At 38.8% G+C, this 22059-nt stretch overlaps 1 protein-coding gene across 2 annotated transcripts in view; it reads left to right on the forward strand.

Annotated features, from left to right (window-relative positions):
* The window catches only part of LOC149168988 (Vacuolar protein sorting-associated protein 26), a 326812-nt gene that overhangs the window by 142235 nt on the left and 162518 nt on the right, over positions 1-22059 (forward strand). For both annotated transcript variants that reach the window (XM_089428502.1, XM_089428501.1), the window contains exons 5-7: positions 21334-21423; positions 21656-21740; positions 21843-21938. In XM_089428502.1, coding sequence (XP_089284628.1) covers positions 21334-21423; positions 21656-21740; positions 21843-21938 — 271 coding nt within the window. The remainder of the gene's footprint in view (positions 1-21333; positions 21424-21655; positions 21741-21842; positions 21939-22059) is intronic.

Raw genomic sequence — 22059 nt, forward strand, 5'->3', positions numbered from 1 at the left:
TCTGACATGCTGTCCACCAACTATTGCACTGCTGCTGACACTGCCACTGTCAACACTGCATTCGTACTACAACTCCTTCTCAAGTGTTGCATTTGTGCTGCTGCTAGCACTGCCACTGCATTGCAAACTGTTGTTGCTACATCAGCAACGGAAAAATATCGAAAATTACTGAACTAACTGTGTTCTATGATACTACGTGAATGCTGGAGCCTGACTGCTGCTAGTCTCTTCATTGACCCTTTGAATCTACTGCACTGCTGCTAACCTCTGCTCTGTGCCATCTGCACTGTTGTTAACTCTGCAACTGTCTCTCGGACACTCCTCGGCACCATCCGACACTAGTCCATCCTGCTACTTCTGATCTGGCTCCCGTAGCAAGGAATTGATCCGAGAGGTGGGTTCCTCAAGGATCTTGCCCATTTGCAGTTGTTTCGAATACAGTATTAGATCACCCCACCTCTCTTCTGGAGGTACCTGGGAAATCACGGCAAAATATGATATACTCATACTATGGCTGTTATTGCTCTGCTGATGCTCCTACAACTCCTGCAATAATGAGTCTGATATCTTGAGATCTTGAAGTACTAGCTTCCATAGGGCTTCTCCCTCTGAAACTAGAGTTCCCTTGAGTCTCGATCTCCGTATGGGAAATCTCTCTGCTCCCTCCTAGCAACTTGCACAGTCCTCCTGCATTGGAAATTGGACTGCGAAGCTCTGCGTTCGGAATCTCTTGTCTGGAACTGCACCTGCATAGTGCAATTAGGCAATTCACACTGCCTGTGTCATTGCAAGTGTGTTCTGGAAACTGACTGCAACTAGCTATGCAATTGTCATTTGAATGACTAGCTGTGTCTGCTGACACTGTGATCCTCTTGCTATTAATTTTGTTGGGATCCTATAGCAAGGATACTGATCTTTGTGAGAAATCTGCAGCAACTGGATCTAATTTGTTACTCTTCCATAGATCTTGCCCATTCGTGGCCATCTCTGCAATTGTCGAACCACCTCCTCTCTCCTCTGCGCAGCATTGTGCTAGCCAATGCACTCCCTGCTGGAGTCAATATGTCTGTTGCCCCTTGCTACTGCTCAGCTCGTGAGAATTCAAATCCCTTGGCTAGGAATTGTCTGAAGAAGAAATTCCCTCAACTGTGCTTCTCCTCTCTCTTCTGACGATTTTCTGCCTAGCAAATTGCTTACAGAAAAATCTGCATCCCACCAGCTCTCCTCACGCTAAGGCTTCTGCGCTGCTCCCTCTGCCCCGGTAAAAACTCGATCTGGAAGCCCTTCTCTTTGTCGACTCACTTGGAGAGTGATTGCCTCAAAATTTCAACCCTCCAGCTAAGAACTGCACAAACCCTCTCGGGTTTCGAGTTGCTGCCTCCTGCAACTTTTCGATTTCCTTCTTTTCCTCAATGCTAGGTTCTCTGGCATTGCTCTTCTTGTTCAACCTGGCTCTGATACGATGTGAAAATTGCACGACATGAATCGCTACTGCAACAACTAATGATATTACTCCTATTTATTAAATTCCTTTAAACAAATTACTTGCAGTTTCCTACAACAAATATCGTAATACATACATTGCATCCTTCACTTAATTAAATATTATGCGGAAACAAGAGACTGAGCAAGAAAGAAAATACAACACAATGGACACAGTTATTTTTGGACAAATGTCCCCAAAAAAACCCAATGCGGGAAAACCGGTGCAAATGCTCTGAGGGTTTTCTATTATTAAGCAGTAGTTTCTGAATACAACTTTGGATGCCCTCCTGACAATCCAGTTACAGAGAAATACAATTGGCAGAGAAGAATTGTGAGATTAACTCACTCTACCCGACAAATCCCGGTTGTTTCGGTAGCTGAATAAACTGACCCCGGCTACAACTACTCTGCCTCTACACAGTAACTACGTGGGCCTGCGTGGATCTCTCTGAGTCTCTGCGTCAGCTCAACTAGGAAACATCTTTCTTTCTAGAGCAGTTTCTCACCCTCCTGGCTTAGAAATGTCAACTCCTCTGCAAAACTCGAACTTTTGTGTGGGTGATTGAGCTTCCTCTGCGTGAGCCCTTCTGGCTCAGCACCAAGCTCTACGTGGGCCCTTCTGGCTCAGCTTCAACCCCTCTGGTGTCTCTCTGCCTCTCTCTGCTGTGTATCCTGGGCTCTGGAGAAGATACTCTAACCCAACTATCCCTACCCCTCAACTGCAAGAAATCTACTCGATCAGAATTTCCTCCTAAGAACTTCTCACTTCAGAAATTCGATCTCTCGATCTCTCGGTGTGTTTTCCAAATGACCCTCAAGCTTCCTTAAATAATCTTCTCGTTGACATTCAATGACCCAGATTAAAAGCTAATCAATGGCTAAGATCATTTTAGCTTGATCCCTGTCTTCTTCTAGAAGTTACACCCATAATTAGATTAATACCCATTAATATTTTTATTTTCCTAAGTTGAGACTTAGGGGCTCATTAAAAAATATTAATTATTTTAATAAAATTGTTTCTGGGTTCTTTGGAATACTTGTGCCCAAGCCTCCTTGCAAAATTTGAGGACTAGAGCACATCCGATGCTATCCCAAATGAACATCTTCTGGGTCAGCGAAAATGACTTTCTTCTGGACAATGAAGTTTCTTCTGGGCAGTGCAAAGTTAGAGAAGCAAAGTCTCTTTTGAGCAAGTGAAGGAGAGGTTTCTTTTGGGGCAGAAGGAAGTATTCTTTTGGGAAGGTCGAAGTAGAGATCTAGAGACCGAGTTTCTCTAGAGGAAACCAGTAAAGACTAGAGACCAAGATTCTCTAGGGGAAGTCAAGAAGGAGCGGTGAGAAGGATTGAGACCAAGTTTCTCTAGAAGGAGCAGTTCAAGATCAAGAAGAAAGGCGAAAGAAGGAAGAGGTAGAGCATCAAGGTTAGTGACAAGGTTCTGGGAGGATTCTAGAGTCAAGGGTCTGTATGATGGTCTTGGTATTTAACAATTGAAGACCTAGAAGAAGATTTTTGATCGAGTTTTCCTCTCAAGAGATGAGAGGTTTTGGCCCTAGCTAAAGAAGCCTACATACTGTGTCACTTGTCTTTTTATGCATTGTGGTAATTCTCTTGATGAAAGAACACATTAATAAGCTAACGGAGAAAATACTATAAGATAAAGAAATAAAAAGCGCATCACAAGCAATTATCAAGCAAAGAATTGTTCACTTTGAATTCCCTAGATTTCTCAACATGGTATCAGAGCTTAGGTGTTGAAGACAAGAAGGGGCAGTCAAAAGCAAGTAGACACAAGAGAATCAATCTTTAAAGAAAGGCATCAAAGCAAGAAGATAGAGATCTACATCATCAAAACCCTAGATCAAAGAAGGAAGTAGGAAGAAAGACCGAAACCCTAGAAGCACTTCAGATATCATCACATCATCAAAGGAAGTGGAAGCTCTTCAAATCTAAGGAAGATTGAATCAATCCTCTCTCTATTGAAGCAGAGATCTCATAGAAGGTAGTCCTCCCTCACCGAAAGATTTGAAGTAAGAAGTTTCAAGTTCATCATCAAGTTGAAGATTGGATCTTCACAAGTAAGTACCTCTTATTATAATACAATCTATTAAAATGACTTCATGTTTCAAGGAAGATCAAAAGCTGGTTGGGATATCAAACTTCCTTGCATGGAAAAGAAGGATAAACATTGTCCTTAAAGTAAATGAAGTCATTGATCATGTCCATGGGAAGGTCTCCAAGCCATCCGAAGAACAAGCATTGTCTGAATACATGGAAAGGGATCTCAAACCTCAAAAGATTCTTAAGGAGTCCATCAAAGATCCACTCATTTCCTATGTAGCCACGCTAGAAACCTCTAAAGAAACATATGATAAGTTGGGAGAACTTTTCTCTAGAAGCACGATAGAAAAGATCTTATCACTTAGATTTGATCTTCATAAATTGAAGGTGTCAAAGGATGAAGGGATATCGTCATGTCTCTCTAAGGCATCTCAAATAAAAGGTCAATTGAAGGACCTAGGAGAGATAGTATCTGATAACAAAATAATATTTGCTATTCTGAATGCATTAACTGATGAACAAGGTAACCTCATTGCTACTAGGGAAGAGGAAGCTATCCCATTCATCAGATTATGGTCTCTCTGCAAGGCAGAGGAAGACAGGATGAAGAATGAAAGTGACGAAAGATCAGATAGAAGGGAACAAATAGTGTCAAGTCGAAAGGGAAAATTTGGAAAGTTTAGTACTCCAAAGAAGAAAAAGAAGAACATGGCTAAGGAAAGATGATATGGTTGTCATAATCTTGGGCACTACAGGAAAGACTGTCCTAAACGTAAGAGGGACAGGGAAGAAGACTATTCTACTGATGAAGTGAATGAACCAAAGACAAAGAAGCATAAGAAGGAAGAAGCGAAAAGATGATCTTCTTCAGAAAGTACCCTTCACTTGTGATAGGTAGGAATAGTATAGATAAGTTAGGATGCATCAAATTAGAAAGAAGCATCATGATAGAAGCATTAGAAGTAAGAGATCGTGACATGGGAAGCAGAAAGTAAGTCTGGTACAAATCCTACTGATTTAATACTTATAGAAAGAAGCAGAGGTCATCATCGACTAGGATCATCATGAAGAAAACATCTGTCAGGTGAGGATATGGCAGATCCTCAAGTTTCTCTAATGGAATCATTGTCAAAGGATTCACCGATCTAGAAAGGAAGCAAATGTTTCATTAGGAATTCCAACTCATGGGATTCAAGGGATGATGCTATGATGACATAACGTGAAAGCAAGTCTAAAGGATAAAGTCCTTTCAAATGAAGCTACTACAGGAAGTTTGGATGACTGAAAGAAAGATGAGGTATGTATGCTTACATAGATTTTTACGGAAGTCATGTCATATGGTTGCAGATAATATGAATAACTATTTCCATCTTGGGAAATATGCTCAAGAGAAGAAAGGATCTCTGAAAGATTGCAGAAAAACATAAGTCACACTAGATGAAATCAATATAATATGAGTCATAAGGAAGCTGACTACAATTAAGGAACTTTGTTTGGAAGCTCCTGGGAATGGAATGTGAAAAGATAGGAGGAGATCATATGCAACAAAAGTAGAAGGCATTCAACATACGAAGTCCAAGAAGATGTGATTGGAATATCTCCTGGAAAGATGTGAAGACTCTGATGGAAGTCAGAAAAAGATAGAGACCCTTGACACTAAATATTTGTGGGAGATGTGTCAATATGCATGCAGGATGCTGATACTTACAGGAAGATGTCATGGTGAAAGATCATCACAAAGGTAATTTCGATTTGAAGTGTTCATTGATTATTTTTGAACTAACATCTGGTTGGGCTTATGTAGGATTGTCGAAGGGAAGAGCTGTGAATGACTTCCAAGTAGACCATATAGAAGGTTGTAATGCCCTTCCGAAAATTATGGCATGAAAGCAGAAGCAAGGCCAAATGGAAAATCTGATGGATCACTTTTTGATGAGTTAAGAATATGACTAACTCATGAATAAAAGTAATGGATGATTTGTGCCCTATGTAGAAGTTCCCAAAGATCAAGACTCCTTGACGAAAAAGAAATTCATGACATCGAAGGCAGGAGCTCTTCAAGCAACTGGTTGTTTCAGGATATCGACATGAGGAGATGCGATAGATCCTTGGTTAAGAGGGAACTTGAAAATAAGTTTCTTACTTGGAAGAAATTTGGAAAATTCCTAAGCAGGGAGCTTAAGTACATTCCTTTGTGATAGGAATGAGTACATTCCTTTAATGGAATATGTCCTCCTGGATTGAAAAGAAGAGATAGACATGTCATTTTGTTCTTCACCTGGGAAGATAGAATGGAGGATTGTGTAATCATTGGGCATCCGGTGCTCTTTGAGGATGAGATAGGGCATCCAACAGTAAGAGTAGTTGTGGAGGACCGATATTCTTTGTGGGACTGGGGAGTCCAAGAAAAGAATAGTCCTTGTGGAGCATATTTTGAGTGAACTTGGGTGGGGTATGTTCCTAGAGAGACAATGATGAATATATCTATAAGTCATTGGTCTCGCCAACATTGTGCTTTGATTTTGTGGAGAGATAGAGCTGTTAGTCAAGGCCTTGCTATATAACAATGCTGGTTGATATGATGCTATCTATACAAATGAGTTACAAATCTAAATTCTTCTTATGAAAGATTCTTTAGATTGAGAAAGTCCAAGTACGATTATGAATACCTCCCTAATTAAGAGGGAGTGTTGAAAAGTGTAACTAGGTTCGCTTCATAATGACATGTAATTATGATTTTATGTAATAAGATGTAAATAAGAAAAATTATTATATTGACTTGCTTCATGGGTTTCATGAGTAAGGGATTTTATTTTTGAGTCAAGATTCCCAGTGAGAGTCTTTAGGATTTATTTGTCATATAGTCATAAAATGTTAGAGTCATTGTCATGTAAATGAAGTCATGTTACACTTTATAAAGGGTCATCTTGTCTATGTAAAAGTATCCTCCAAGAACTTGTCACCTAACCCCTTCAAGTCGGCCTACAAACGATGAAGGAACTCTCTAGATGATGTTGGCCTAACTCCAGCTATCATGTTGGCCTAAAGGACATGTGTGGAAGTGTACATATAGCCTACTCGGCCTCACTTGAAGGAATGCAATTCGATCAAGCAACTCGACTTGCATTGAGACAAGAAGAAGTGCGAAGAAAGGGAAGAAGCAGAAGTACGAAGAAGGAAGAAGAACAAAAGTGCAAAGAAGGGTTCTTCTGGGTAATGCGAAGTTAGGGTTTCTTCTGGCTCAGCGAAAATGAATTTCTTCTGGACATCAAAGTTTCTTTAGGGCAGTGCAAAATTAGGGTAACGAAGTTTCTTTTGGGGCAGCAAAGTTTCTTTTGGGCAAGCGAAGGAGAGGTTTCTTCTGGGGCAGCAAGGAAGGATTCTTTTGGGAAGGTCGAAGTAGAGATCTAGGGACCGAGGTTCTCTAGAGGAACTAGTAAAGACCTAGAGACTGAGATTCTCTTGGGGAAGTCGAGAAGGAGCAGTGAGAAGGATAGAGACTGAGTTTCTCTAAGAGCAGTTCAAGATCAAGAAGAAAGGCGAAAGAAGGAAGAGGCAGCGCATCAAGGTTAGTGACAAGGTTCTTGGGAGGATTCTAGAGTCAAGGGTCTATATCATGGTCTTGGTACTTATCAATTGAAGATCTAGAAGAAGAATTTTGATCAGGTTTTTCTCTAAAGAGATGAGAGGTTTTGGTCCTGGCTGAAGAAGCCTACATATTGTGTCACTTGTCGTTTTATGCATTGTGGTAATTGTCTTGATGAAAGAACACATTAATAAGCTAACGAAGAAAAGACTATAAGATAAAGAAATAAAAAGTGCGTCACAAGAAACTATCAAGCAGAGAAATTGTTCACTTTGAATGCCCTAGATTTCTCAGCACTTCCTTCAAGAGGAATGTTGTATGCTGAGAGGTGTATGATTGGTGCAAATTACTGAGAATATGGTGTACCATCATAATTGAAAAATGTATAGGGATGCTAGCTGTCCAAGATAGGAGAAAAGTTTTCTCGTGTGTTGAAAACTCGCAGCTATGGTCTGAATTTCCATTGGCAAATCATGAAGAAAAGTCACATATAAATAGACCCTTCGTTGACCTCATTTGGAGCATCACATCAACACATCATAAAACAAGTTCGATCTAAATTTGTAGGACATCCACATGTGCGAAGGAGGAGAGAGGGTATTATGTTCCGACTAGCGTTGACTTTCTGTCTTGGACTGCATTGACAAACATTCACTAAGATGCGACTGCAGCTGTTTGACTGAGACTTTTGATAGGGAATTTTTGCCTGTTGACCGAATCTTTTACTGCTTGAATTGATCGAATTTTGGGCCTATTTCTCTGCATTGGTTGTAGGCTTTGAGTAGGGTTTGACCACAGGGTTTCACTGTGGAACTTAATTGAAAGTTGCAGGAGACTTTTACTCTATTTTGATTGAATTTTGACTGAGGAAGGAAGGCTGAATATTCTTTGAGTTGACTGTACTGTTTTCTAGGCGTTGACCACAGGGTTGATTGTGATTTTGACCGAGAATTTCAGGAGATTCATTAATTGAGGTGGACTGTTGTCCATAGGTCAAAATTTGGCCCTCTATTGCAAACTGTTATCTTTGACTAGATTTGACTCTCGCTCTCTCATTTGATTGGTTTTGACTTGGTTGACTTGGAAGGTCAAAATTTGACTTTGACTAGTTTATGGATGTACTACTGGACTATGTATCTCATGCTGAACATTGATTGACTAAGAAGAAGAAGAATTGATTTTGGGTTCCCCCCCTTGTTGGATTTTCCCCTGGTCTTTGACCAAATCTCTGTGTCTCATTGTGCTTGGCTTTCTTGTATTCTGCATTACTGTTTAGTTCTATCTATAATTGCTTAACTGCTACCAGGGTGAATAAATTTGTTTCAAGTAATTATTGCAACATAGAACATGTGAAAACTTAATATGGTATTAGAGCCGAGGTGAGGATTAGCCATTGGAGACCAGAGAGAACCCCTTTTAGACACTTGTTTTGTTGATTGCTGATCTACTCTCTTGAACAAGATTACTTCCTCCTACTTCAAGATTGAAGAGAAATTGAATGATGCCTCCAACTTTGCAGCATGGAGGACTAGATTGGATCTTACTCTTGAAGAAAATAATGTGATGGAGTATGTGGAAGGGAAGGTAGCTGAACCTCCTCAGAATGCCAATGCTAGTGTCAAGTCCAGGTACAAGAAAGGTGAGACCAAGGCATAGAAGATCATCATTGATGCTCTCAAAGATCATCTCATCACTTATGTGTCCAAGTTGAAGAAGTCAAAGAAGATGTATGACAAATTGATTGGGATGTATGAGGTCGACAATCTCAGAGATGTCATTTCTTTGAAGAGTCAACTTCATGACATCAAGATGACCAAGTCAGAATCTATAACAGGCTACTTTATGAGAATCTCTCAAATAAGAATCCAACTTCTTTTCATTGGAGAAATCATACCTAATAGAGAGCTTGTGCAAATGACTCTTGGAGGACTCCCCATGTCTTAGGAGACAATCATAATAGGCATTAGTAGTAGAAAGGAGCTTCCTTCATTTGATGAACTATTGGGCTCTTGCACTCAAGAGGAATCTAGGCTCATTTCCAAAGGGAGAATTCAAAGACAAGACGAAGGAGAACTGACAACGTTTGCAACCAATGTCAAGAAAGGAAAAGGGAAAGGAAGACCTTCTAAACGACAGTCAAAGAACCCAACTCCAACATTCAACAATAATAGAAGGGACCTGTTGTCCAAAGTCCAATGCCATTGGTCTGACAAATTTGGCCACATAGCCTGTGATTGTCCAGAAAGAAGAAGTTCTTCGAGGCCCAATTCCAACAACAATGGCAACAACAACAAATTCAACAATAGATGGAGAAGAGGAGGTCCCACTGCCCATGCAAGTGTTGAAGAGACTCAGCGCCCTCAAAAGAGGTTCAAGAACACAAGGTATGTTGATACTGTTGCTAATACTCAATTTGAATATTTGCTTGTTGCTGCTTTTTCGATATCATCTTCAGATAACATTGATAGCTGGATGGTGGATTCTGGGGCATATAAACTCTTTAATTGGTATCGTGAAGTCCTCTCAAATTTGGTTGAGATGGAGACGAATTTGAAAATTATACTTGGGGATAATTCTACTCATCCTGTCAAAGGGTTTGGCTCTGTTTCTTTTGAAAATTATACTTGGGGATAATTCTACTCATCCTGTCAAAGGGTTTGGCTCTGTTTCTTTTCATCTAGAATTTAGTCAAACCATTCATCTACAAGACCTGCTATATCTGCCGAGCTTGAAGAGGAATCTTGTCTCCATTTCTACTCTGGAAGACAAAGGGTTCAGGATTGCATTCATTAATGGAAAAGTCCTTGCATGGCCAAGGAATTCTAACTTAAGGGCAACCTTCACACTCAGTGTCAGAAATGAAGGCCTATACAGAGTTTGTGGAAGACCAATTCAATAATTAGTCCATGATACTACTAATTAGTGTGAGTGTTGGCATCGAAGATTTTCTCACCTTCATTACAAGGCTTTGCCTGACTTGAGCAGGATGGTTTCGGGGATTCCATAGATTCAAATAGATCATGAAGGTGTATGTCAAGGATGTGCTAGTGGCAAGAATATCAAGGGACCATTCCCTTCTAGTAGCAGCAGATCTAAAGAGATTCTTCAACTCATTCATTCTGATCTTTGTGGACCCATGCCAGTGACATCTCTTGGAGGATATCTATACTATGTGATTTTTGTTGATGACTTCCCCCGTAAAACTTGGATCTTTTACTTGAAGACCAAGGATCAGACTTTCAACATGTTCAAGGACTTCAAATCTCTAGTGAAAAATCAAATTGGAAAGAAGATCAAGATCCCAAGGACAGATAATGGAGGTGAATACACTTCAAATGATTTCAAATACTTCTGCAGAGATGCTGGGATCAAGAGGGAGGTGTCTATTCCATACAACCCTTTATTGAGAAATCCATTAGGGCAACATTAGGTCTTTTATTAACTGATTTTTCTATTACTTGACAGTTGTTTGTGATGTTATTATCTTTCTTCTTATGTTCTTATCATCAAATAAATGGCAATATACTGAAGATCACAAACACATGGAAAAAACACCAGAGGTAGGCTCCAAGCCAGGACAAAACCCAAAAATTCTCTTATTCTAGAATCAACTTCAAAGGAGACTTTCAAGACCAAAACACGACACTGACTTCCAAGACCAAAACCAATATCTCTACTTCCTCCAAAGACCAAGCCAACCAAGCTTTCTTCGTTTTGCAAGACAAACTTCTCCAAGGGGCAGCAAGACAAAACAAGAGTCATAAAACTTCAAGATTGACATGTACTTCTAAAATTTTTGGACATGAGGTAACCCTAGCAGCCTCATAAATTTTCACACTTGTGACCTGAACATAGATGGATATTCAAATCATCCTCCTAGACTTTATCTTCTTTCTTATTAGGCTCTTCTTCACATCCTTCTTTCTTGATTGCAAACCAAAAGATATATATGTGTGCTATCTCTCTTTCTTCACAAGGTTCGTCTAGCCTTTCTTAAACCCTTCATATGTCCTTTTTCCACCGCAGATCAGATGATAAGATCTATGCTTGTATGTATCTCCAAAATGGAGGTCGAAGTCCTCTTATTTATATTTTTCTCATAGCTTTTCAAGCCCACATAAGGCCGACTTGAGGAAGGCTGGCCTACATGGTCTTGGGAGCAAACAAATATTTCTAGAATACAAAATAAATATTTTCTTGTTGATAGAAATGCCCAAAGAGTCTTTTACATAATGACATGGACCATGACTCATGACACAAACCTAGAAGCACTCAATGGGTGCTTTGACCTAGAAAAAAATGACTTTGAGCATGAAACCCATGCTTAATAGATTAAATTTTCTTTTACAATAATTTTCCTTTTCTTCTTTTTGACAAATATAAGAATTACATCATGTCATGAGCCAAACAACAATTATGAAGACCGATACTAGTTACATTTTCCAACACTCCCTCTTAAATAATAGGGAGGTATTCATAATTGTTTAACCAGTACAATGACAATATTCACTTTGAAAAGTTATCATAAGAAGAGTATCACAAACATGTACAATACTAGATACCATCTAGGCTAACTGCCATGGTATCAACCCATCTAGGTACCATCTAGGCTAGCTGCCAAGATACCATCCCAACAGGGATCCAGGTGTCATCTAGGCTACCTGCCAAGACACTAACCCTAACATGGTTCTAGGTATCATCTAGTCTACCTACCAAGACATTGACTCAACAAGGATCTAGGTGCCATCTAGGCTCCCTGCCAATACACCAACTCAATAAGGATCTAGGTGTCATCTAGGCTACCTGCCAAGACACCAATAGGGATCTAGGTACCATCTTGGCTACCTGCCAAGGTACTAACCCTAACAGGGATCTGAATATCATCTAGGTCAAGATACCAACCCTAACAGGGATCTAGGTATCATCTAGACCAAGATATCCACTCTAACAGGGATCTAGGTATCGTCTAGGCTAACTGCCAAGAATCAAGATACCAACCCTAAGCACCACCATACAGGCTATTCAACCTAAGGTACACCAACTCATCAAACCTCTTTCTGAGGTCATTATTTTCATTGCACGTTCCATCTTCAAGTAACAATGAGGTATAACTCCATCATCTTCAATCATCAATGTGGAATCATCAATATCATCATAAAAACGCCCTCTTTCCATCATCTATATCATCAATGTTCCTACATCTCCCTCTTTCCATCATTTATATCATCAATGTTCCTGCATCTCCCTCTTTCCATCATGCACATCATGAAGTCTTTCTTAAGCACAACATTTACTTTTGTCTTGTTCTTAGATCTTTTTCATATAATCATGTACCCACAAATTTTATCAACAAGTACAACCAAGCAAATTATACATGTACAAGAGCATGATGTTAATTTTGTCAGTTACGGGTTTACAATGGATACTACTAGGGTTTTAGTTACAAACCCTAGATATTTCATGACCTGACCCTAAATAGGGAAGCCCTAGGGATTTTGATTTTCAAGCTCTAGGGTTTACTCAATTCAACCCTTGCTAGGGTTTGATCATATACCCTAGTTTCTATCTATAAACCCTAAAAAATTAAGAGATGGGGTTTTATTAGAGGGAACAAATAGTTAGGGTTTCAATTCACTTATTCTAGGGATTTTTTAATTCAAGTTCCGACAAGGATTTTCTAACCCTAGATACCAAAAATCTTCTTCTTATCATGTAAAATATGCCATGTTCATACCCTGACATTTTCATAGTCTTTTGGATATAAGGAAATTGTGAAGATCCTAACATATTTTATAAGCAATGATAATGCATTAAATGATCGTACCTCTTTTGTTTTTACTTACTTTTCAAGATAGGGGAGGAGCTTTGATTTTCCAAGTTTTAATACAAGGCTCTCTCTTAATCAAGGCTTCAAAATTCTTTCAAGTTTCAAATCTCCCTTCTAGGCTCTCTCTGAGTCTAGCCACAACCTCTTGACTTCATATTTGACAAATAAGCCTTGGAATATACTTGCAATCCTCTTTCAGGGAGATCATAAAAGGAAAAGATATAGTTAAATAAAGTTAGACATGGAAACAACAACAATATAATGAAGGAAAGGGAATAGAATGCTTATCTCTTGAAAATAGAAAAAGATACCTCTTGTTCTTGCTTAGATTTTTGACATCATTCACGGATTTCTTCAACTCATTTTGGGGTCTTAAGACTTCAGTATTCTATCCACCATCTTTTTTTGAAATTCTAGGTTGGCTTTATCATAGACTTGTGAAAAATCGGAAACCTGATTCCTATTGTAGCAACTGGAGATTATTCTCATAATTGTTAATTAATTTTAACAATTTATTTACTGTTTCCTACAACAAATATTGAATAACTCACACTGCAACCTACACAAATAAAACTGTAGAAGAATAAACACTCGAATAAATACTAGCACACACACATAAATTTGCACAATTATTTTTGGACCAATGTCCCCGGAAAAACCTAACTCGGGAAAACCGATGCAGCAGTTGAGGGTTTTATTATTAAGCAGCAGTGAAATATGAGTACAACTGGATGCTGAAACTGGCAATCCTACAGAGAAATACTGGCAAGAAAATCTAGTGAGGAGAAATTCCTCACTCCACAGGCAAATCTCGACATTGACCTCAACTCAAATTGAGCCATCCAAACTGCCTCTGCGCAGTCACTGTGTCACCCTAGTGCAGTTGCTGCTGCTCTTAGCTTGGAACAACTTCTCCTCAAGCCGTTTGACTAGTTGCTGTCTAGGAAAACGTCTCTCCTGGCCTCTGGAACCTTTGCCCAACTTCTGGCACTGAAATTTTACTTCTCCCCAGCGATTCGACTTTGCCTCTAGAGGCTATTGTGTCAGCCTCACTATGGCTTCTCTGCCTCTTTGCAAATGCACTCACCATATTAGGAAATCTTCCTCCGGCTTCACTTTCCCTGCCCCGCTCTGACTGCTTCGATTTCTCTGGCTCTCTTTCCGGCAACTGAATGTTGCTACTCAAGAAATCGATCTGCTCATGAAATCGAACTGTAGAAGTGTCTTCTCCAAGCCCCATCAACTTCTTCTTATAATCCTCTGTTGAGACTTGAATGACCAAGAGTAAATCTTAATCTATGGCTAGGATTAACCGAAGTCGATCCTTGTGAGTTTCTAGAAGATTCACACCATAACTTAATTAATTCTGATTAATTAGTCATATTCTCTAAGTTTAGACTTGGGAAATATTTAAAAACTGACTAATAATCTAATTAAGTCACTTTTAGGTGGAATTTCTAGAAACAATTTCTGGGTTTTGGAGCTCTCATGTATTCTAGCCCTTCCACAAAATTTCAAGGCTAGAACACATCTGATGCTACACAAACTAACAAGACTTTCATTCAATTGTTGATGTCAATGACAATGTTTTCAGGATCCTTTGAAGGCTAGCTTCAAACTGGTTCTTAGATGCTTGATATATCCTTCAAAAATCTCTTCTAAAGTCTTCAAGAGTGGTATTCTTAAGATGCTTGATACTGCTACGAATATCTTACAAAACCTTCAACAAGATGAAGTCTACAGGCCCTAGAATCAAGACATGTAACAAAACCCTTAGTTCTTTGGAAGCTGCTAGAAGGCCTTCTTCCACAATCCAAGGTATAGATACTTCCACTATCATCACAGGTACTGTCTTCAAGATGCTCTTGTCAAGGTGACTTACTGTAGCTTCTCTTGACTATGAATTTAGATGCTGCTACAGCCTTTCAATCTTGGCTTCTATACTTCTATTAGCTTCAGAAATTCCACAAAAACCTTCTTCTTAAATCAATGATTTGAACAATAGGTCTGGTACCTATTGTAGCTCTTGTCCTACAAGATCTTTAAAGTCACTGTCACCTCCACTCTGGTTAGGATACCCTGTAGATGCTGCTTCAGGTCTTCAAGCTTTGTTTTATTGTTGCTTACAGCCTTAAATGATTCTTGGATAGACCCACCTTATTTCACTGTCAACAATAGGTCTGACACCCATTTCAAGTCCTTATGGATACCAGAAGCTTCTCACTGTTATTACTGTAATAACTTTCCAAACAAGAATTCGAATACTTCTTTTATCTTTGGTCCTTCATTTTCTTCAAAGGTCTTGATTCACTAGCTCTTTTTCGTCCGTTGGAAGTCTTCCAAACCACAGACCTTGCCATAAGTGAAATAGGGCTTTGCGGTCTAAGTTAGGCCTTTCCTAGGGCTGTCTGTAGAGGTTTCTTATTCCTCTAATTACAGTTGTTCAAATCCCTTTACAAGGTATTTGCGTTTGCTGGCTACAGGACTTATGTACAGAACTTTTGCACTTAAACTGAGCTCCTTGGTTTATTCAGCCCTTCCTCAGAGACTTTGGATCTAAGCCTAGGACTGTGGCCTTGTATTACAGAGGTCTGTCCTATGAAAATGTGCTTAAAAATTTAATTCGGTTTTCAAGATAGAAGTGAGCAGACCATTCTCTCATAAATCTTTCTTCACTTATTTCGGCCTTCAAAACTAATGTGCACAGTCTATTTATCTCAGCTACTTGGAGCAATGTAAGCCACTTCAAGTGATCTTCTTAGCTGCCTATGCCACTTACCTTAGCTCTAAAACCATGTTGAGAAATCCATTGGGGAGGCATTAGGTCTTTTATTAATTGATTTCTCTATTACTTGACAGTTATTTGTGATGTTATTATCTTTCTTTTCTTATGTTCTTATTATCAAATAAATGCCAATATACTGAAGATCATAAACACATGAAAAGAACACCAGAGGTAGGCTCCAAGCCAGGCAAAACCCCTCTCTTAGGGGAAAACCCAGAAATTCTCTTCTAGAATCAATTTTAAAGGAGACTTCCAAGACCAAAACAAGACACTGACTTCCAAGACCAAAACCAATATCTCTACTTCCTCCAAAGACCAATCCAACCAACCTTTCTTCCTTCTGCAAGACAAACTTCTCCAAGGGGCAGCGAGACAAAACAAGAGTCATAAAGCTTCAAGATAGAACTGTACTTCCTTCTGAAATTTTTGGGTCTGAGGTAGCCCTGGCAGCCCCAGAAATTTTCATACTTGTGACCTGAACATAGATGGAGATTCGAACAATCCTGCTAGACTTTATCTTCTTTCTTGCTAGGCTCTTCTTCACATCCTTCTTTCTTGATTGCAAACCAAAAGATATATATGTCTGCTATCTCTCTTTCTTCACAAGGCTCGTCTAGCCTTTCTTAAACCGTTCACATATCCTTTTTCCATCGCAGATCAGATGAAAATATCTGTGCTTGTATATATCTCCAAAATGGAGGTCGAAGTCCTTTTATTTATATTTTTCTCACAGCTTTTCAAGCCTACATAAGGCCAACTTGAGAAAAGCTGGCTGACTTGTTCTTGGGAGCAAATAGATATTTCTAGAATACAAAATAAATATTTTCTTGTTGATACAAATGCCCAAGAGGACTTTTTACATAATGTCATGGACCATGACTCATGACACAAACCTAGAAGCACTCAATGGGTGCTTTGACCTAGAGACAAATGACTGAGCATTAAACCCATGCATAATAAAATAATTTTTCTTTTACAATATTTTTCTTTTTCTTCTTTTTGACAAATATAAGAATTAGATCATGTCATGAGCCAAACAACAATTATGAAGATCGATAGTAGATACTAGTTACATTTTCCAACACCCTCGATAAAATGGAGTTGCTGAAAAGAAGAACTGGTCCATCTTGGAAGCAACCAAAGCCATGATTCATGATAAAAAACTTTCGATGTTTATGTGGGGAGAAGCAACAAATACTATGGTTTATGTCCAAAATGGAAGCATTCATCAAGCCTGATGGACAAGATTCCTGAAGAAGTTTTTACATTCGTGAAACTGGAAGTTGGACACTTGAGAATATTTGGCTGCTCTGTCTATTTTCATGTACTGAAAGAGAAGAGATCAATACTAGAGGCTTCCAAAAATAAAGATATGTTTGTTGGTTATTGTGAAAATTCTAAAGCTTATAGGATATATATGCCAGGTTAGAGGAACATTGAGTTCAGCTAAGATGTGACCTTTGATGAAGATGTTGCTTTTAGGAAAGCAAGGGACTCTCCTGTCCCTGCCAGCACTGAGAAAAGAGATGATATAGAGCCATCCATGCTAGAGCCTGACCTTGCAGACAAGTCCATGGCACCTTTGGATCCTTTGGATCCTCCTCCTTGTCATCCTCCTTCTAGGAAGAGACCCTCGTGGATTCGCGATACTTTTTAGGATGCAGAGAGACATTCAGCCCCTAGAGGCACCTTTAGAGAAAGTAAGTAGCCTCGTAGATATCGAGGATATGCTGCATTGATGAGCGACATCATACAATCTGAATCTTGCAACTATGAAGAAGCAGTGAAGGAACAATTTTGGAGAGATGCCATGGCCAAAGAATCTCAGTGTATCATGCAAAATGATGTATGGAAGGTTGTTCTAAGACCTGAGGGGAAGTCTGTTGTGAATTCCAAGTGGATATACAAAATCAAACATGCAACTGATGGTAGCATTGAGAAGTTGAAAGAAAGGTTTGTGGCTAGAGGATTCTCCTAGAAAGAGGGAGAAGTTTATGATGAGATATTTGCACTTGTTGCTCAATACACTACCATTCGATCTATTATTGCTCTTGTTGCTAATCACGGATGGAGTCTCCATCAGAGGGATGTGAAGACAACTTTCCTTCATGGAATACTCAAGGAAGAAGTGTACCTGGAGCAATTGCAGGGCTTTGAGTAACATGACTGGGAGACCCATGTTTGCAGAGTAAAGAAAGCCCATTATGGATTAAAGAAAGCCCCTAGGGCCCAGGGCTTGGTATGCTCAGATCAATGTGTATCTAATGGATCTTGGATTCAACAGAAGCAACGCTGATTTGAACCTCTACTTCAAGGTTGTCCTAGGTATGCCTTTGATTTTGGTTTTATATGTTGATGAATTATTCTTGGCAAGAGCAAAGCCTTTGATCATCCGGTGTAAGAGAGAACTTGCCTCTGAATTTGAGATGAAATTCCTTGGGTTGATGAACTATTTCCTGGGCTTAGAGGTGTGGCAGAGACTTGGAGAGATTTTCCTTAGCCAAGGAAAATTTGTTGTCAAATTCTTGGAGAGACTTGTGGCCTCACCGATGGAGGCAAATTTTAAGAAGTTATGAGGTGAAGTTGCAGGACTAGTTCTAGTGGATCCTTCTATGTACTGGCAACTGATTGTGGCTCTGATGTTTTTGGTTAACACAAGACAAATATATGTTTTTCTATTAACACCTTGAGTCAGTTCATGGTGGAACCTTTGCAATCTCATTGGGTGGCTGCAAAACATGTGTTGAGATATCTACATGGGACAATCAATTATAGATTGAGATATGCCTCCAATGATATTTTGAGACTACATGGATATTCAAATGCAGTTTGGGCTAGGAGTGTTACTGATAGGAAGAGCACATTAGGGTGTTGCTTTAGCTTGGGATCTGCCATGATTTCTTGGATGAGCAGGAAGCAAAAATTTGTCGCTCTCAGTACAACTGAGGCAGAGTATATTACAACTAGTATGGCTAGCTGTGAGGTAGTGTGGTTGCAGAAGCTCTTTGCAGAGTTGTTTGATCATGTGCCAGATACGACTGTGATATACTGTGACAATCAAAGTGGGTTCAAACTTTTAAAGAATCCAGTATTCCATGATAGGTTGAACTTTTGAAGCACATCAAGATCAAGTACCACTATATTAGAGATATGGTACGGAGAAGACTGTCGGGTTGATTTTGATTTTGACCGAGAATTTTAGGAGGTTCGTTGGCTAAGGTGGACTATCTTCCACAAGTTTATATTCGTTCCTTTGTTGTAGAATATTATCTTTGACTAGATTTGACTATCTCTCTCTCATTTGATTGGTTGACTTGGAAAGTCAAAGTTTGACTTCGATTGGTTTATGGATGTACTATTGGACGATGTATCTCATGCTGAACATTGATTGACTAAGAAGAAGAAGTATTAATTTTCAGTTTTCCTCCTTGTGGGGTTTTGCCCTTGTCTTTGACCAAATCTCTGTGTCTCATTGTGCTTGGCTTTCTTCTATTATGCATTATTGTTTACTATTCTATTGATAATTGCTTAACTGTTACTGGGGTGAATGAAATTGTTTCAAGTAATTATTGCAACATAGAACATGTGAAAAATTAAAACTATGGGGTTACCCCCTTTTGGTGATAACTGTTGGAAAATGTAATTAGTTTCGGTCTTCATAATTGTCATTATACTCATGTCATTATGTATATCTTATGTTACAATCAAAAGAAGAAAGAAAAATATTATTTTCAAGCATGGGTTGCTTCTTTTAAATGGTCAACTAGGTCACGCATGCATTTCATGCTCCTAGGGTTTGTCAAGTCATAAGAATAATTGTCATGAGTCAAGAGAGTCAATATTATTTGTATAAGATCCATTTGGGCAAATTGTAGCATGTAAAAGAATTTATTTTTGAGTCTAGAAAGTCAAAAAGACCTCCATGACCAAGTTGGCCCTAACTATGAAAAATCAGCCTCGAAGAGGCCTATTCGACCTCATGAGAAGGCTATAGAAAGGAAGAGAGTTCGATCCATTTGGACACACTTCTGCAGTTTGATCTAAGTCAAGAAAGATGAAGAAAAGGAGAGCAAAAGTCTAGGAGAGGGAAGCATCTCAAGAAGAAACCAAAAATCTGAATTTTGTGATCATTTTCTCTCACATGTTCGAAATATTCTAGGGTTTCTGCAGTTGTTGTGGGGCCAAAAGTTGCAGGCCTGAATTGAGTGCTGAAACATTGATTGAAGCAAACCTTAAGGAAGTTAACCTTCATTGACTTTGATTGATCTTGTCTTGTCTTGAAGGAGATCTTTTAGAGGGTTGACTTGGTGCTTGGAGGAGGTCTTGATCTTGAAGTTTGGGTCTTGGATTTGTCATTTGATATGATTCTATAAGAAGAGAAGAGATTCTTTTGGGTTTTCCCCTTTGAGGGGTTTTGCCCTGGCTTGGAGCTTACTTCTTATGTCTATTGTCTTTATTGTTTATGCTCTTGATAATTGTTTGATGAAAAGAACCTAACTAGAATAATAAGAAACAAATATAAGTTCACAAACTTTTATTAAGGATAAAGAGAATTGTATAAATAGCAGCCCTACTTGGTTCTCCAATAGTAACAAGCCCTATTGACATCTTTTGGTCACTTGTGGACATTAATCGGATTTCTTGTATAAATGAGCGCATCTGTCAAATGTTAATCAATTTAGTTTCATTAATGCCCCAGACTATAGTTAATTAAATATTTGCTATTTATATTTTATACTCTCTCTCTTTTTGCATATAGTTGTTGTGTTTAACACTTCCACATATTGAATATCACTGGATGGTGAGTGGTGTATGACCATTGCAAATGGCGGAGAAATGTGGCATATCATCATAACTGAGCAATGTATAGGGCTGCTGGCTGTCTGTCTGTCCAAGATAGGAGAAATTTTTTCTCCTATGGGATTACCCACTTTTGGTGATAACAAACCCTATTGACCTCTTTTGGTCACTTGTGGACATTAATCAGATTTCTTGTCTAAATGAGGGAATCTGTCAGATGTTAATCAGTCTGGTTTCATTAATGCCCATGCTATAGTTAATCAAATATTTGCTATTTATATTTTATATTCTCTCTCTTTTTGCATATAGGTGTCGTGTTTGACACTTCCACATCGTGTATGCCACTTTATACTTTATAGCCCCATTTACCTATATTGGTTGCCTGGACATTAATAATTTTTTTTCCTTTCTTGTCATACCTACCGCTTGTGTATAAATGAGGGCATCTGTCAGAGGCTAATCAATTCTGTTTGATTAATGTTCAGATTGTAGTAATCAATTCAAATTACTTGGAATAAACACCTAGTCTGTAACAAAGAGGCTTTTTCTTGGAGAGATGTATGTTTCCTATAAAGCTGTCATAACTCCATTGAAAACTCAAACAAATATAATTAACATCGTTATGGCCTAAAGGACTAGTGAAGATCCATTACGTTTTATGAAGATGAAACTGGCAGATCTTACTTGCTTCTTTGATGGGTTTTTTTTTCCCATTATTTGAGCCATAAAATAAACTAAAACTTATATCAGATGCCTATTTAGCACTAATAAGTTATTGCCCACATTTCACAGATACCATTTTCTGTGCCATTGGAGGTGCCAGTGGGTGGAGATCCTGATAGATTTTATGAGACTTGTCATGGTTCAAACATCAGCATTCAGGTTAAGCATGTTGATCATATTATGAGTCCTTTTTGATGTTTTATGAAATGTTTCTAGATGCTTTTTTGTTCTTGTAGGTCACTGCTTATAATATGTCAGGAGAGAGAAGCATTTCTCATTCCTGTCTTTGATTAGTCAAGGAACCAATTGCTATTAAAGAAGTTTTTAACCTTCTTACAACTATCTTTCTTTCTGTGCAATGCTGAATACTTTTGCTTCTGATTTGATACAGTATTTGATAACTGCAGACGTGGTGAGGGGATATTTACATAAAGCTTTATCTACAACGTTCGAGTTCATTATTGAAAGTGGAAAAGGTAGTTTTACCTTTTCTTTTGGTACTTTACTGAAAACATTTCCAACACTGCCTATTGCACTTGTCAACATGTGTTATAGTGTCTTTTTTCTGACCATTTCAGGGAAACTTTATAAAGCACCTGTTCCCCCCGAGTCGGTAAACTTTTACATCACACAAGATACTCAAAGTCATCAGCTGTTGCCATCGTTACAGTTAGGTTTGTTTTCATATCTCTCAGTTTGAAATTGTTTCCATGGTCGTCAATCATGCTGATGAGAGATGAAAAAGGATAATATCATGTTCAGGAGCTGTGGCTATAAAAAATCTTACAGAACTGT

This window comes from Pinus tabuliformis, chromosome 4_2, assembly GCF_031772625.1.
Source record: "Pinus tabuliformis cultivar Carrire ecotype Pingquan chromosome 4_2, CPIR1, whole genome shotgun sequence".
NCBI classification, from domain to species: domain Eukaryota; kingdom Viridiplantae; phylum Streptophyta; class Pinopsida; order Pinales; family Pinaceae; genus Pinus; species Pinus tabuliformis.